Source organism: Podarcis vaucheri (assembly GCF_965113315.1).
Source record: "Podarcis vaucheri genome assembly, chromosome: 1".
NCBI classification, from domain to species: domain Eukaryota; kingdom Metazoa; phylum Chordata; class Lepidosauria; order Squamata; family Lacertidae; genus Podarcis; species Podarcis vaucheri.
Window position 1 is genome coordinate 50,676,364 of NC_138759.1, and position 15,791 is coordinate 50,692,154.

The window sequence follows — 15,791 nt, forward strand, 5'->3', positions numbered from 1 at the left end:
GTCTTCTTTGCCATTGAAAGAGCAGAAACACTAACTTTTATAGAACACTCATAATGTGTTCTTGTTGAATTATTTATACTTAAGTATTTCATTTTACAATTCATCTTGAACGCTAAATGTGACCACCTAATCTCTGTTCCCCCACCCCATCATAATTATGTTCAACTCAAGAGAGGCACAATATTAATTTTCTCTAATATAGACTTCCTCAATCTGGTGCTAGATGGTTTGAATGATGAACTCCCATCTTTCCTGACAACTGGCTAGGCTGGCTGGAGCTGATGGAATCTGTAGCCAAAAACATCTGGGTCTGGGGGACACTAGGCTGGGGAAGACTGTTTTAACAAATACTTAGTAAAGTGAATTTCCTTGAGATTTCACAAACATGAACCAAGTCAGTTATACCTGTGTCATGTACAGACAGGCCACAAACCCATGACAACGACAACACATGTGGATACCACTTATGCAACCTCTGGCATTAAAAAAATAATCCCTTCTTAGCAACTGCTCTTATTGTTGTTATAAAGTTGTTATAAAGCAGTTGTTATAAAGAAAGCTGGGAGTTTAGTGGAGGCAAAGTGAGAGGAAAATTCTCATAAAAATGCAGGGATATGTACCAAGCTTTGTTCTTTGTTAGCAACTATGACTATAAATAATTTATTTTATTATGACTAAATTATTCATTTTTATTTATTTTCTATATTTATAGGAACCGTTTTAAAGTATGTTCTCTGTTGAATAGTGCTTACAAGCTAATTAATGAGCAAGTTTCATGCCATCTTAAAGTATGACTACATTAGAAGTTAATTTATTTCAGGGGAAACTTACAATACAGTCCTTTTCTGGATTGTGTCCATGATAAGAAAATCACTGCTAGGTGAGCAGGGCTACTGAATGAAAGAACAAGCCAAGAAGTTGCTAGCAGCCATTAATTCACTAGACAGCCTTAGGCAAGTCAGCATTTCCCTGCATCAGCTGAAGTAGTGTATAAAGTGCAATGTTTTTATACATGCAGATTCACAAGAAAGTTTCAGAATAAGATCTTTAACCAGATTTTCCCCTACCAAACACCTCGATGTCATTTTTAATTTTTACCAATACTAACCAATCAAAATGTCATTTTTAAAAACTTAAATCAATATTAGCATTTTAAGAATTAGACACCTATGCCAGTTCAATTGTACATATAGAGTGACAAAGAAGGAAGAATGCTACCCTAAATATAGCACTGAAGATAATTTTCTAGGAAATGCATCACCGTGTAACACAAGTTACACTATTTTTGGGGAAAAACTGTTGTAGATCTAAAAGACACTATGCACAAAAAAGGTAAGGAGCAGTGCTAACAAACATATGCTGACAACAAAGGTCTATCTTTGAAGGGTGAAGTGCTTAAGGTCTCAAGCAACAAAAACATTGAAAATCTGTAGCCAAAACATGTTTTCAAAATGCAGTACTGTTTAACCATTCCACATAGCTCTTTCAAGCATTTTAAACATTAGTTCTTATAATCTGATGTGGGGAGAGAACTTCCAGCCCATGGGTCAAATCTGGACAACGAGGCCTCCCCATTTGGCTGCAAGGCTATTTTGGCCAAACCACATCCACCTGCCTTGCACCTGACATCATAAATGTCAAGGCTTGGCCAGGTGGTTGCCAGGTGCTTCAGAAGCTCTGAGCAAAGCATTTTGCAAGCCCTGAGTTCATCACTTGCCAAGTATAGGGTTTTGCAAAGGTCATTGAGCAGCACTTCCCAAGTGACCAACAAACGGTTGTTGGGAACTTGGGAAGCGCTGTGCAAGGGCCTTTGCAAGCACTTCCAATTTACAGTGTCTACCAAACCCCTTTTGGCCAAGTCATATATCGATGGGAAGAACTTTTAGATGGTAAGAGCTGCAGGACAGACTCCCTCTGAAGATGGTGGACTCTCCTTTATGGGAGGTTTTGAAGCAGCAGTTGGATGGCAATCTGTCATGCATGCTTCAGTTGAGGTTCTTGCATTGCAGGGGGCTGGACTACATTACCATCATGGTCCCTTCCAACTCTACAATTCTAGGATTCCATGACAGAAGTCTATTGGTATCTGAGTAACACTGATCCCATCCAATACAAGTGATGAGGTTGCTTTAAAACAATATCTTCCAGCAGGGCATCTTTCCATGGCTATTGCAAGATGATACTATGCCACAGCCTGTTAGGCCATGGAAGCTTAGCAAGTTCTTTATAGGTTTCAAAAGAGTCTTTTTTTTTTATAATCATATTTATTAAAATTTCCAATAATAACAAAATAGAAAAGATAAAAAAGATAAAGAAAAGAAAGAAAAAGAGAGACTAGTTTAGACCCTTCTTTTCATAGCCTTCTTTCTGGGACTTCCTCCTTCCCCTCCCAACTGTATTCCCCTTTCCCTAAGTTGGTTCCACAAGTTCTCATCCCCAAATTTAAGCCTAATATATTTTACTCATAAACCAATTTAAATTTACACAATCTTAACATCACTCCTCGTCTTTTAATAAAACAAAATTTCCCCCCCAAGATCAGCTCTCATTCCTTCCACGAGTTCCCCCTTTCTAAAAAAGGAAAAAAACGAAAACATATAAGATCAAAGTTATAAAGAATATAAGATAGAATATATAGAAAAGTTCAAAAAGTTGGTTACAAAGCCTTTGGATTCTAGGATTCCCCCTCCCTTCCCCGGTTTTGATTCCCCATGTCCATTTGTCTGTATGTTGTCGGCCTGGAGATCTTAAGTCCACAGCCAAATTTTTCTCAGTCCATCTTGCCAGTTTCTTCAGATTTGGTTGTTTTAATAATATTTAACTTCATAAATCCAGTCTAATAGAGGCCTTTAATTTTCCTTAATCTTTTGTTGCTCCTCCCGTTGTTCTTTCCGTGTCGTATTTAGTCATTTACTCTTTTATTTCTTGTTTTCTCAGGTTTCTGTCTTGTTCAGCTGTCAAAACATTCTTGTTTCAAAACTTAGTGTCTCTACAGAGGTTTGTTATTCAGGGACAAAGACTTACGTCCAGTTCCTTTCTTGCTTCAATAGAAGATTCTATTGTATTATGGTCACCTCTGTAGACAAAATAATATTTCAGTTCTGCAGCTTTCCCAGGAGATAAGACCTATGCACATCCCAGAGTAGTTTTCCACATACGACACTTGTAATGTCCCGAAACCCCTCTAGGGGGGTTGCAATAACTTTGTATCCTCTAGTCCAAAAGTCAATTTGTTGTTTCTTTTCCCCGACAGTTTATATCCATATTTATATCAAATTGTAACAAAATTAACCAGCAAAAAAAAACTTGTAACTTGTTTCAAAAGAGTCTTGGCAGTGACATGCAATTGTATTTGAAAGCATCTTCATTTTCAAGTTGCTATATTTCAGTTGCTCTTGTGGTCTGGAAGTGCAACAGTAGAAACCTCCACAACATATTGAAAGATTGGAGCAGTCTCTCTTGGCTCATTGGGTTTGGTGATGTCACCAGCTGTCTACACCTCTTCTTATGAGAACATCAGACAGAAAGTGGGCTAGGTTAGCAAAATTTTCATCCATGGCAATACATTATCTCTATATCTGCAGTAGCCGCACATCAAGCACCCCACCAAGTTGTATTGGCCCCTTCAAATACATTTGAGGGGATTGTGTGGCAGCCTTTGTAGAATACACTTCAATGTAATAATCCGAAATGACACCAACTTGTGTGAACATAAATTTGTGAGTTATAGTAGCAAGGTGGTGAATAATTCCAGGTGCAATGTCCTGTTGTGATCCCTTTCAAGATTTCCATAATTCTCATATAAATTGTTCAGATTACAAAGTTTGAATTGTCACCACTGAGTATTTAAGTTCTCTATAACTATTCCAGAATGTGGCAGCTAGACTGGTGACTGGGAATGGCCACTGGGACCATATAACACTGGTCCTAAAGGATCTACACTGGCTCCCAGTACGTTTCTGAGCACAATTCAAAGTGTTGATGCTAACCTTTAAAGCCCTAAACTGCCTCGGCCCTGTATACCTGAAGGAGTGTCTCCACCCCCATCATTCAGCCCAGACACGGAGGCCCAACTTCAAGGAACTTCTTGCGGGTCCCGCACTGTGAGAAGTGAAGCTACAGGGAACCAGGCAAAGGACCTTCTCAACAGTAGGGCTGTTCCTGTGGAACACCCTCCCATCAGATATCAAGGAGATAAATAACTATACAACTTTTAGAAGACCCGGTCAGATGGGTGAGGTATAAATAATAAAATGCTGTTCAGCAGTTCAAGCTGCTATGTGGTCAGAAAACCTGGCCAATCTATTACACATTATTGATATTATCATTTTTAGCAAAATTTAGCAGCTTCTCTGACTTAGATGTTGTCAGTGACATAGTGCACCTTTGTTGTTGCCATTTGCAAAACATACAAAGTTTACACTGACTCCTTTAAGCTTCAAACAAGAGGCATCAAAACTCCAACAAAGTTTTATTTTAGGAGAAGGCAGGTAAAAAGATGAAAAGGAGAACTCACAGTAAGGTAGGCCTGCAGCTCCTAGCTAGAATAAACCCTCTTCTAAATTACCCAGCTTACATCACATCCCACAATAACCAGGAAATCACTTTTAAATAAAATGTAATGGTTTGTTCATGTTCCATAGGCCATGTGCCTCAGTTTGGCAAGTCAGTATTGTACATAATTGTTACCTTTATTAACAAGAAGCAGCTTTGATGACATGGGTCAGGAACACTGAAGTTAGTATCTATATGCTGTTTATTTTATTTCATGTGTTTTTTGTCTTTGTAACTGTTTTAAGAGGTATGGCTGTGTCTTCTATTCACTGTAATTTTGTAAGTATCTATCTGACTTAGACATTCAGTGCAATTGTAGGAAAAATGTTGGCTGCTAAATATATAGTAGACTTGAAATAGCTGTGTGGGATGGTTAAAACAGTTTTGCTTTCCAAAGCCATGTTTTGGCCAATTTCCAGTGTGCTTATTGCTCTTGCCCTTATGGCACTTCACCCTTAAAATGTAAGACTACTACAGCTATTATATATTTGGTAGCACAGCTGCTTACCTTCATCTTGGTGTACAGTATGTCTAAATCAGTTCATCGCTTTCAGAAATGCGATAGTTAGCCTAAAAATAGCCTATCCCATGCCATTCACTGATATGTGACTTTGAAAATGAACTTTTCTTTGTAGGTGGCATCCACCCACATCCTCTTTGTCCCCCTACGTAAAATTGATCTGGCATGGATACCTGCTTTTTAACACACTGAAACCATTAACTCTAAAGTACTTTCAAATGTTGGCTGGCCTATTAACATGCCAGAGGTCCCAAAAGGATAAATCAGGAGCCTCAAAAAAGTGTATCTACCTGAATCTGAAAATGATGAAGGGGCCAAGTATTAATGTATTGCTCAATGCAACCATTCCACCACCTTAAATATTTCTAGAGAAATAATTCATGGTATTTTTGTTAATATTCTTACCTAGAGAGCATGCCCAGAGGTGTAACATTAAGTGATCCCATCAGCATTGCCAAGGCCATCCCTGGGGCCTCTCGTTCTATTACTTCTTTAGTAGCCTGTAATCAAAGATTAAACAGCAGACTGAGTGAAAACAACAAAAAGAAAGTAAAATTAATATAAAACTAAATAAAAACTGAAATCTCCGTCCTTTTCCTGAAGACTATGTAGCATGAATTTCAGTAGTGAATGTTACAGACTCAGGGCATATAACCAGTAAACACTCATCCACTAAGATTAGCTTCTGTGGAAGCTTGCATTACATTCCACTACAATTTCTAGGACTTTCTGATCATACACTAGTCAGGTTTGCACATCAAATTAAACCATAGTTTAAAAACAAGCTATTGTTTAATGCAGTGAACTAATGCATGCTGTTGAAAAGTTCTCACTCTGTTCCTCTCCTGCTGTTCTGTCACCAGGAAACAAGCCAGACTCCAAACCTTGACTCAAGTTTCTCAAGTGGGTGCCATAGCCATAATAAGAGAACAAGGGAGGTGTTAATGGCGAGTTCCAGCACCTCTTATTCTAGAAAAATAGCACTGCATGAGTGGCAGCAGCAGGACGTGGGGGAGGAGAGGCACAATAACTTCTCAGCAGCATGCACCAGTATGCTTACATGAAACCATAGCTTGTTTTAAACTAATGTGACATATGAAAGAGGCCAACATATCTGTTTATGCAAAAGTAAGTCTAAGTAACTATAAGGATGCTCAATTAACATGACATTTAGTTTGTGAATGGTTAACAACCATTGGCCACAAAATACTTAAGCCATGCAAATAATAGATTTGCTTTGCTTATAGCCTCACCTGGCCCAGTAGATTTCTCACAGAAATCTAAGTAACCTTAACAGTGCATATGGTTAATGAAAGGTAATGACTTATATAACCTTTCAAAATGGTTACTATCTTTTGCCAAGAATGCATGTCTTCCATCCATGACTTGCAATCAATGGTTTTCAAACCTGCTATATTTCCACTTTAGAAGCTAAGATATCATCAGCATGCTATAGTAACATTTGCCACCTACTTCGTATAGGAAATTCCTCAATGAAGGAACTACAACTTCCCATAGAGATGTCAGAAACAGTAAGAAAATATATGGGGTAGTTTTTAGAATTGAAATAATAGTATATTTTCAATTGCAGTAAACTTCTAAAAGAAAAGCTAGGTTTAAAATGAAACCTAAACTTAATAAAATGTATTCAGAGAAGGTTAAAATTATCCTTGACCAGTCAAACCCCAAACTCATATCAAATACAGGAATAGATAGGAAATTATGGACTGAAGGGACAAAGGAAGAAAAGGAGAAAAACACTTAAATACAACTAGATCAGATGCTTATGTGTTCTGGTTTTCTAAACAAATCTTCAGCTCAAATTCAAACCAGCAATTGGGCAGGAAGGAGAAAAGTGGCATGATGAATAAAGCTACTTGGTTTCAGGAGTGAAGATGTATAACTCCATCCCTTGTAGTGAGTCTGTTTTCTTCAAGCCTAAGCTTTAAAGCAAAACTTCTGGTGGCCTGTTAGGAGGAGGAGGAGTTTGGATTTGATATCCCGCCTTTCACTCCCTTTAAGGAGTCTCAAAGCGGCTCACATTCTCCTTTCCCTTCCTCCCCCACAACAAACACTCTGTGAGGTGAGTGGGGCTGAGAGACTTCAGAGAAGTGTGACTGGCCCAAGGTCACCCAGCAGCTGCATGTGGAGGAGCGGAGACGTTAGCTTCTCCTCTCCCCGGTAAAGGCAAAAAAAAAAAAAAAAAAAAAAAAGAAAGAAAGAAGCTATCTCTTGGACTAGAGGGGAAGTCCACTACTTATGTGCTGGAGTCATCTGTGTGGGAGGGACATTTTTTGGCTGCAGCCCAAACAGAAAGTAGGCAGCATGAGTCATCCTGAGGTTCACTCTGACACCTCTCCCCTTGCTCCAGGTTTCTGGACTGTATTACCTCTGCCCTATGTTGCATACTTAAGCAGCCAGATCCTGGCTCTCTCCTGCATGAAATATATGAGGTCATTTCCAAACTGCGAGTGTTCCTATGTTTCAGTTCATTAGTCTTTGATATTGAAAATGGTGTCTTTCCCCTGAGACCATAAACTTAAGCTGTTTCACTTGTTTGGGAGGTAGGGAAATTGCAAGTTGTTGAATTACTTAACATTTTTAGGGGGGAAAGTCTAACGAGATTCTAAGACCCAGTTCACATGTAATGCTCTCAAAGGTAGGCCTATCCTGTGGAAATTGGAACTTTATAGACCATATAATATGCTGTATTTGGGCTGTGGCTCAGTGGGAGAACATCTGCTTTACATGCAGAAAGTTCTAGGCTCAAATTATTACATCTCCAGATAGGGCTTGGAACTTTCCTAGCCTGAAGACATGGATAGTCAATGCTAGTCAGCAACACTGAGTTAGACAGACCAATGGCCTAACTTGGCTTTCTGTCTTCCCAATACCACTGGCAATGACACGCCAATGACATCAATCATTAGGCAATCGTTTGCATAATGAGTTGACAATTTCTACTGATTCCTATGGGAAAAAATCTAATGTGCTCCTGACCACAGAATTCTGACCCCCCCCCAAAAAAAACCTCCCCAAGAAACCTCAGAAAAAAGCTCTCTGATTTGCCCAGTTGCTCCCCTTCCCGCAGCTAACTACAGAAGTAAAAAAATCTGAATCTGTGCTGTGTATAGTGAGGTTTCGGTACTAATTCCTAGTGTTCAGATAAGTGAATTTTCCCATTGCCAACTTTCATAAAGTAGGACCTGCGTGTACAGGGCCCTCCACTTATGCACATTCCACTCACACATGACTGCATTTATGCAGGTCGTCGCTAAATACATAAATAAATAGGCCTTCCCTTGGCCAGGGCTGCTGCCTGGAAGTTGCTTGGGGGCTCTGTCTGAACGAGGGAAGGTGCCCTTCAATCAATCAGCAGCACAGAGCAGGAGGTACCTTCTCTCGGCACCTGCTGCTCTGCTGCACATCCGCACCCCAATCCTGACACCATTTCTACTGGGCGTCCTCCTCAGCCAGCCACTGCCATGTGCACTGGCTCCCCTCAGGCAAGCAGGCAGGCTCAGGCACTCACAGGCTGAGTGACTGTCAGCGCAAGTCTCTATTTCTATTTCTATTTCTCTCTCTCTCTCTCTCTCTCTCTCTCTCCCCCTTCCCTGTACACCTGCCATATTAAAGTGGAGTCCTCCCCACTTTTCACAATTTCAATTATGCATGCGGGGCCCCGGGTAAGTGGGGGACGGGACATGCCTGCAGTGTAAACTTTGGTTTTAGGAGGTTCTTTTTCAGTTTTTCAGTTATACAGTTTTTAAACACAATATTAATTAACACTGAAAGTAATGTTCTATTTACAATTTGTATAGCAACAAATTACAGAGTTATTTTGTGGTAGGGGGAGTCTTGGGGACCCAAAGGATGAAAAGGTTTATGGATTTTGTGGCTCATGAAAGTTTATGTCACAATAACTTTAAAGGTGCCACAAGACCCTCTCTTGTGGAAGTATGTCCTGGGTAGCAGGCAGAAAAAAAATAGTAAAAATGACCATAATAATTAAAATTGGAACTATTTTCTTTAATAGTACTTAATATTTGTATAGTGTTTTCACTAAATGCTTCACTCACATTATATAATTGCAATCCTTTCAAACAATCCTGCAAAGTAAGTCAGTATTATTACTTCTAATGTTGTGGATACGGACTAAAGCTGGGAGGGAGTAGTTGTCTAAGTTAGATTCACTTAGTGATTTCATGGTGGAGGTGAGGTTTAAACAAAGATTTTCATAGTTCATCTCTTAACCACTATAACCATCATACTACATCAGCTTTATACCAAGTTTATCAGCAAAATGGAGGTTGCAAAACAAATTATAAAGTCCAAATGCTTTCACAGCTTTCCCTCTTTGAAATAAGGGATAGATGGAGGGAAAACAATTTGGTTGGTACAGACTGTTGCACAATTTAGACTTTACCCCACTGGAGCAAGCCATCATTTTAAATGTAACTACTCTGTATAACAAAACTACCTCCTTGTATCCAGCTATGTAAGCATAAATTATAATTTCTGAGGAACACACAGATCACATTCTGAACATGATCAGATTTCATATTTGAGCAAGTTGAATAATTTACCAACATCAATCAACTAACATTAACCAACTATCAAATAGAAAAGCAGTATCCCCATCACTATAAAAGCAACTTTTATTATCTGAACAGAATGGTGGTAGAAGAAAGGATTAGTTTGAAGATTCAAATAAAGATTCAATGAGGTTAATCCAAGGAACAATTATTGCTAATTGAAATTCACAAAACTAGTCCTGTGCAAGATTCAACCATCCAAGCAGAAATAATGTAAAAGTGGAGTTGCTTTAGCCATTCAGATATAATCTGCTATTGCTTTGAGAAAAAAATGTCCTTCAAGTACAATGTGCTAATGATTTTGGACTTTTATTGTTAAATACAAGCATTAAAACCTAACTTTTCGTTTTAAAAAGTATATACTCTATCAATACAACTCATTCATGAGATTTTCAAAAAGCGCGTCAGATTACAGAAGTTCTAATAAGATAATGAATCTCCATTTTAGCCCTCTAGAAATAGCAAAGGCTACCACTCTCTGGCAGACTAGGAAGCGAAATAAACACTAACACTAAGGCCTAAGACTAAGGACATTTTTATGTATGCTATGAAAGTACATTTCTAATCTTATCAGGATGCAAATCCTTTTTGAGTGTTCAATCTTAAAACAACAGAATATGATTTTCATTGTATATTTCAAAGTGCGTACGTGCTGCAATAAATATTTATTTGCAAAATGCATGCAAGCATTCCTTACTGTCTAAGAGTCTCTCTAGACAGTTTAATCACAAGGTAAAACTGTTTCTGGAAGGTACTGGTTTAGCCTGCAAATGGACAATGGAATGATCAGAAATGATGGAAGGCTCCCTCACAAAAAGTATTAAGCAGCCTGTCAGGGAGTGAGGTTTCCTTGACATTTAATTTTATATGCAGCAATGTTACCAAGCCTTAATGTGTCCCTGATAATATGTTTAATACTAAAACATGGATGTACAGTGGACCCTCGGCTTATGTTACCTTCGGGTAACGTAACCTTTGGGTTGCGAACGCGGCAAACGCGTGTGCAGAAGTGGTCCTCCAGCTACGAAATCTTCAGGATACGGCCAGGCCTCCAGAACAGATCCCGTTCGTAACTGGGGGTACCACTGTATGTGTATTACCATGAATTTATGGTATTTTGTGATCTTGGATTAAGACCTGTGGCATACTATGAAAAGAAGGGGGCCCTGTATTACCAGGGGGAGTTAACATGAACCACAAGGGTCCAATTTCAATTCAAAATGATTTTGTTTATTATTGCAAGTATCAAAATGATATCAAGGAGTAAATTGCATAATTTGAATCATCAAAATGCAATTATCTACAGAGAATTATAAAATTATAGAGTTGGAAGAGACCACAAGGGTCATCTAGTCAATGAAGCAATGCAGGAATCTTTTGCCCAATGTGGGGCTTGAACCCACAACCCTGAGATTAAGACTCGTGCTCTATGAACTGAGGTATCCTTGGCAGTTTGCAGAAAACACTGAGTGGAATGATCTAGCAGGCTGAAATGAAAAGCTAGATGCAATAAGAAAAGTTTGAATGCACATGACACAGGTTTGAGCAATCCAAGGACAGAAAAGACAGCAGGATTTGGAAAGTGAAGAATGCAGAGAAAAATGTGTCAATAGTTATGGTTCCAAGTAGTGTAAGTTTCACAGATAAGAAGGAGACTCTGGATCTAAGCCATAATCTACCATTTGTTTTGCAGATGGTACTTTCCCCTTAATATCTTGATGTAAAACTCAATGGTGGCGGCGGGGGGCAACCTCCTAAGATGATTCTGAAATAAAAGATTTCTTCAAAAATTACACACTACAGTGGTACCTCGGATTACACACGCTTCAGGTTACATACGCTTCAGGTTACAGACTCCAGAAATAGTACCTTGGGTTAAGAACTTTGCTTCAGGATGAGAACAGAAATCATGCTCCGGCGGTGCGGCAGCAGCGGGAGGCCCCATTAGCTAAAGTGGTGCTTCAGGTTAAGAACAGTTTCAGGTTAAGAACTGACCTCCGGAATGAATTAAGTACTTAACCCGAGGTACCACTGTACTTGTAGTTTCTGACTAAGCCAAAGAAAGCAACAAATGTGGAGAAGAGGCAAAGGAGCAGAGGAGAAAGGGAATCAGCTACAGTTGAAGGAATCTGTTTTTGTGGACATCCCACAAACTGAGGCAGGAAGATATTGGGAGTTCTGTGAGAGAAACAGAGGTGGTAGATGCTATCATTAATAGATGCAAATAATTCCTGACTAGTTTACTGGTGGAGGTAATGCTGTTATTGGCAGGGCTAAATAATGGCCAAATGCTAGGGTTGTATGTTTTAGAAGAAGCTGTTACTGCTTCTTCTCATTCCCCTCAGGGCAAGATGATCCTTCAGATACCACTATGGTGGCAGTTGGGGGAAGGAGGGTCACTCTGGGAGCTGGATGGTGGCAACTCTCAAGCTTCTTCTTTTTCAAGTCCCCTCAGGGAGCATTTTAAAACTATCCAAGTTGGTGGCTATCAGTACATCTTGTGGGAGAGAGTTCTGTAGTTTAACTATGCATTGTTTAAAGAAGTACAGTGGTACCTTGGTTTATGAACTTAATCCGTTCTGGAAGTCTGTTCTTAAACCAAAACCTTTCTTAAACCGAGGCACGCTTTCCCTAATAAGGCCTCCCGTAGCCGGTGCCCTTCCACCGTTCAGATTCCGTTCTTAGACAGAGGTAAAGTTCTCAAACCAGGACACTACTTCTGGTTTTGAGGAGTTCGTAAACTGAATCGTTCACAAATAGGACTGTTCTTAAACCGAGGTACCACTGTACAAACCTTGGTTGTTGAACATAATCCGTTCTGGAAGACGTTCGACTTCCGAAATCTTCGACAACCTGAAAGAGGAAGCCTCAATACAATAGGGAACTCAAAACAAAAGCCGCATAGCACATTTGGTTTCCGAAAATTGTTCAAAAACCGGAGTAGTTACTTTTGGTTTTTTGGCGTTCAGGAGCCAAAACATTCTAAAATGGAGGCATTCGGGAACCAAGGTTTGACTGTACTTCATTTTGTCCATCCTTCACTTTCCAACATTCAGCCTCCTTGGATGGTGCCTAGCTCTATATGACAATGCATAAATTTAGACCTCTGTCATCTCCCTCCCCCTTAAAAAAATGTAACTTTGCCTCATTTCACTCCAACTCCTTGATCATTTTAGCTGTCCTTTTCTGAACCTTTCCCAACATTTCTGTTTTCTGGTACAACCGTAAAATGTGGGAACATGAGAAAGAGACATGTTTAATATTCTATCTAAGAAATTTTATTACAAACATTAAGGAAGAATTGCCATTTTTAAAGGAATCTTGTAGCAGAAGTTTAATTAAAGACTAAGGGTGGGATTTACAATGAATGAGTCCTATCAAAACAAGCCCTATGCAAGGGCTTCTACTTTTTTAAAAAACCAGGGCTTTCCTCCCTCTCCTCCCATACATCTCCCCAGTGCCCCCAAAATTGGCTAGGGGAGGATCAAAATAACCCCCAGAACAGCACAAAGTGGGAGAAGAGGGGTATCATTCCATCCAGCAAGCTGCAATGCTTGTTCTAATGGGGCGTTCATCATGGCACAATATTGAATTCCACTCTAAACTTGCATGTATGCGTGTATTTAGAATATCCCACTATATAGTCTCAAAAGGCAACTTTTTTAAAAATGTACAATTCAGCTATATTTGAAAAAAGAAGATCTGCATATATAAGAAATAATATGATACCAGGTTTATTCAGGCAACTTTTTTGCCATCAATTGTGGTCTCCTGTGGTGTTGTCAGGCTGCAGCCCAGATGTTCTATGAGGATCTTTTGTTATATGATTTTTCACAGGCTACAAATAGCTCTCAGATGAAGTTTCCCCAAGCTAGATCACTGAAACTCTCTGCCCATGGGTTTTGGAAAACTTACTCTGGATTTTATCTATTTAATGATAATTGTTGATGAAAGCAAATTTTTTGGCATGTAAGCTCCTTCATTAGGGTCCCCAGAATGATGATCAAGTAATTTGATCCAATCATGCTATCACAAGGAGGCACTACACAAAATGGAAATAATTCACACTTTGCTTCAGAGCCTACTTAGAAAATCCAAAATTTAACAAGATACAAAATGTATTTACATGAATTGTCAGAGTCTGACAAGTATGAAAGACTCCTGAGTAAGCTTTGCAGCCGAAGACAATTTTGTTTCAACAAGCTTTTCCACCTGAATGAAAATATCTCTGCTTTATGTGTTCATTTTGTATTGTTTTAAACCCAGCTTTAGTTAAATTTTGTGCTGAATGTTTTTTAAAAAACTATTTTAGCTTGCTTTTTTAATTGTATGTAGTGACATTGCCTTGAGTTGCATGTAAAACGCAATTTGTAAATTAAACAACAACATATTCATACATCTATTATATAATATGTGCTAATGGGGTTCTGAATCTCCCAATTATCAGTTACATGAACTGCAGCTATCTGGCCTCAGAATGCTCCAGTAGGTAACCAAACCTGGTCTAAACAAGGATTTAACAATACACTGTACACATTATTTGTAACGCACATAAAGGTAAAGGTAAAGGTACCCCTGCCCGAACGGGCCAGTCTTGACAGACTGTGGGGTTTGTGCGCCCATCTCACATTTATTGGCCGGGGGCCAGCGCTGTCCGGGGACACTTCCGGGTCACGTGGCCAGCGTGACATCGCTGCTCTGGCGAGCCAGAGCCGCACACGGAACGCCGTTTACCTTCCCGCTGGTAAGCGGTACCTATTTATCTACTTGCACCCGGAGGTGCTTTCGAACTGCTAGGTGGGCAGGCGCTGGGACCGAGCAGCGGGAGCGCACCCCGCCGCGGGGATTCGAACCGCCGACCTTTCGATCGGCAAGCCCTAGGCGTTGAGGCTTTAGCCCACAGCGCCACCCGGTAACGCACATACAAGGATATTATTCTTCACGCTTCAAGTAATGAAATGCTTTTCTGAGCTTTTCACAAACACTTGTACCTTAATTTATGTACTAAGATCCCTCTTCTTTGTCCTTGAGCAAAATGACACTTTGAAGAGGGTGCTAGTACAAGATGCAAAAGAGCTCCATAAACAATGATCCTGCAGCCCAGGGAGCCCTTCAATAGAATTCAAGTCAGGAAAAAAATGACCTTGACAAATAGCCTTAGCTAGCAGGCACTGCAATTATTAAATATGTATAGGCTATGGAAGACTAAAAATGGAAAGGACAGCAAGCTCAGATAAGCAATTTTATCCTATATGTGACATTAAATATAGTGACTGTAGAGGAGGTATCTGTATCTTTGTCCTGTAGTAGAATTATTCTTATGCCAGATCTCTAAAGGATGTCCTTTGGAAGAAGTTAGGTATTATTGCCCCTTAACAAAACAGAATTATCCACTTTCACCCACGAAAGCTGGTGCTTTATTTCACAAAAAAGGCTGACACAATAAAAAGTAGCAAAATTCCAACTAAACACGTCTCAGTCCTGGTAAATCAGAATGAGAAGTTCCATAGGTACATAAAGACTGCATGGACATCACATTAATCAAATAGTTGGACAACTCATTGATGTTAAAAGGTCTTAATTTGAGGTAGGGTTCTAAAAATAAAAGGGGAAAGAAACTCATCCAGGGCAACCCCTGAGATCAGGAAAACATAGTTTCGGTGTAGCGCATTGGGTTGAGGACATGAAAACAGTTACACAGGGAATGGCTCTGCAAAACGTAGAGGGGTACAGATAGGAACTGGTTAATGTTAGCCTATTGACTGTCTGCACTACAGAGAAAACAGGAACTCACAAAGGCCTTGCATACATAAAGATGGGGTAAAATGAAGGCAGATAAGAGAACTAGGTGAGGAAACTGATCTTCTACTACTACCAGACCCTCCTAAGAAAAGCTTGCTCATTCTTTGCATGTGTCAGATAATATGTTCACATCATTTTTTTTAATCTCCCAAGTTTATACCTTATAAAGATACACATTGTAGATTACTGATAGTATTCCAATCAATGGCTTGTGTCTGTTACTCTAAATTATACCCAACTGGTTTTCTATTAGTAATTTGTCAAATGCTATAGTTTTATCCATCATTTTGACTTTCACTGCAGAGCACTGGGGACAGGGA

The 15,791-nt window shown here is 39.5% G+C and overlaps 1 protein-coding gene across 21 annotated transcripts in view; it reads right to left on the minus strand.

The window, feature by feature from the left end:
* Window positions 1-15,791, minus strand: part of GPHN (gephyrin) — a 241,340-nt gene that overhangs the window by 117,746 nt on the left and 107,803 nt on the right. For 20 of the 21 annotated variants that reach the window (XM_082224534.1, XM_082224553.1, XM_082224548.1 and 17 more), the window contains one exon: window positions 5,480-5,574. The exons of the other annotated variant lie outside the window; for it this stretch is intronic. In XM_082224534.1, the coding sequence (XP_082080660.1) occupies window positions 5,480-5,574 (95 nt within the window). The remainder of the gene's footprint in view (window positions 1-5,479; window positions 5,575-15,791) is intronic. 21 annotated transcript variants of the gene reach the window in all.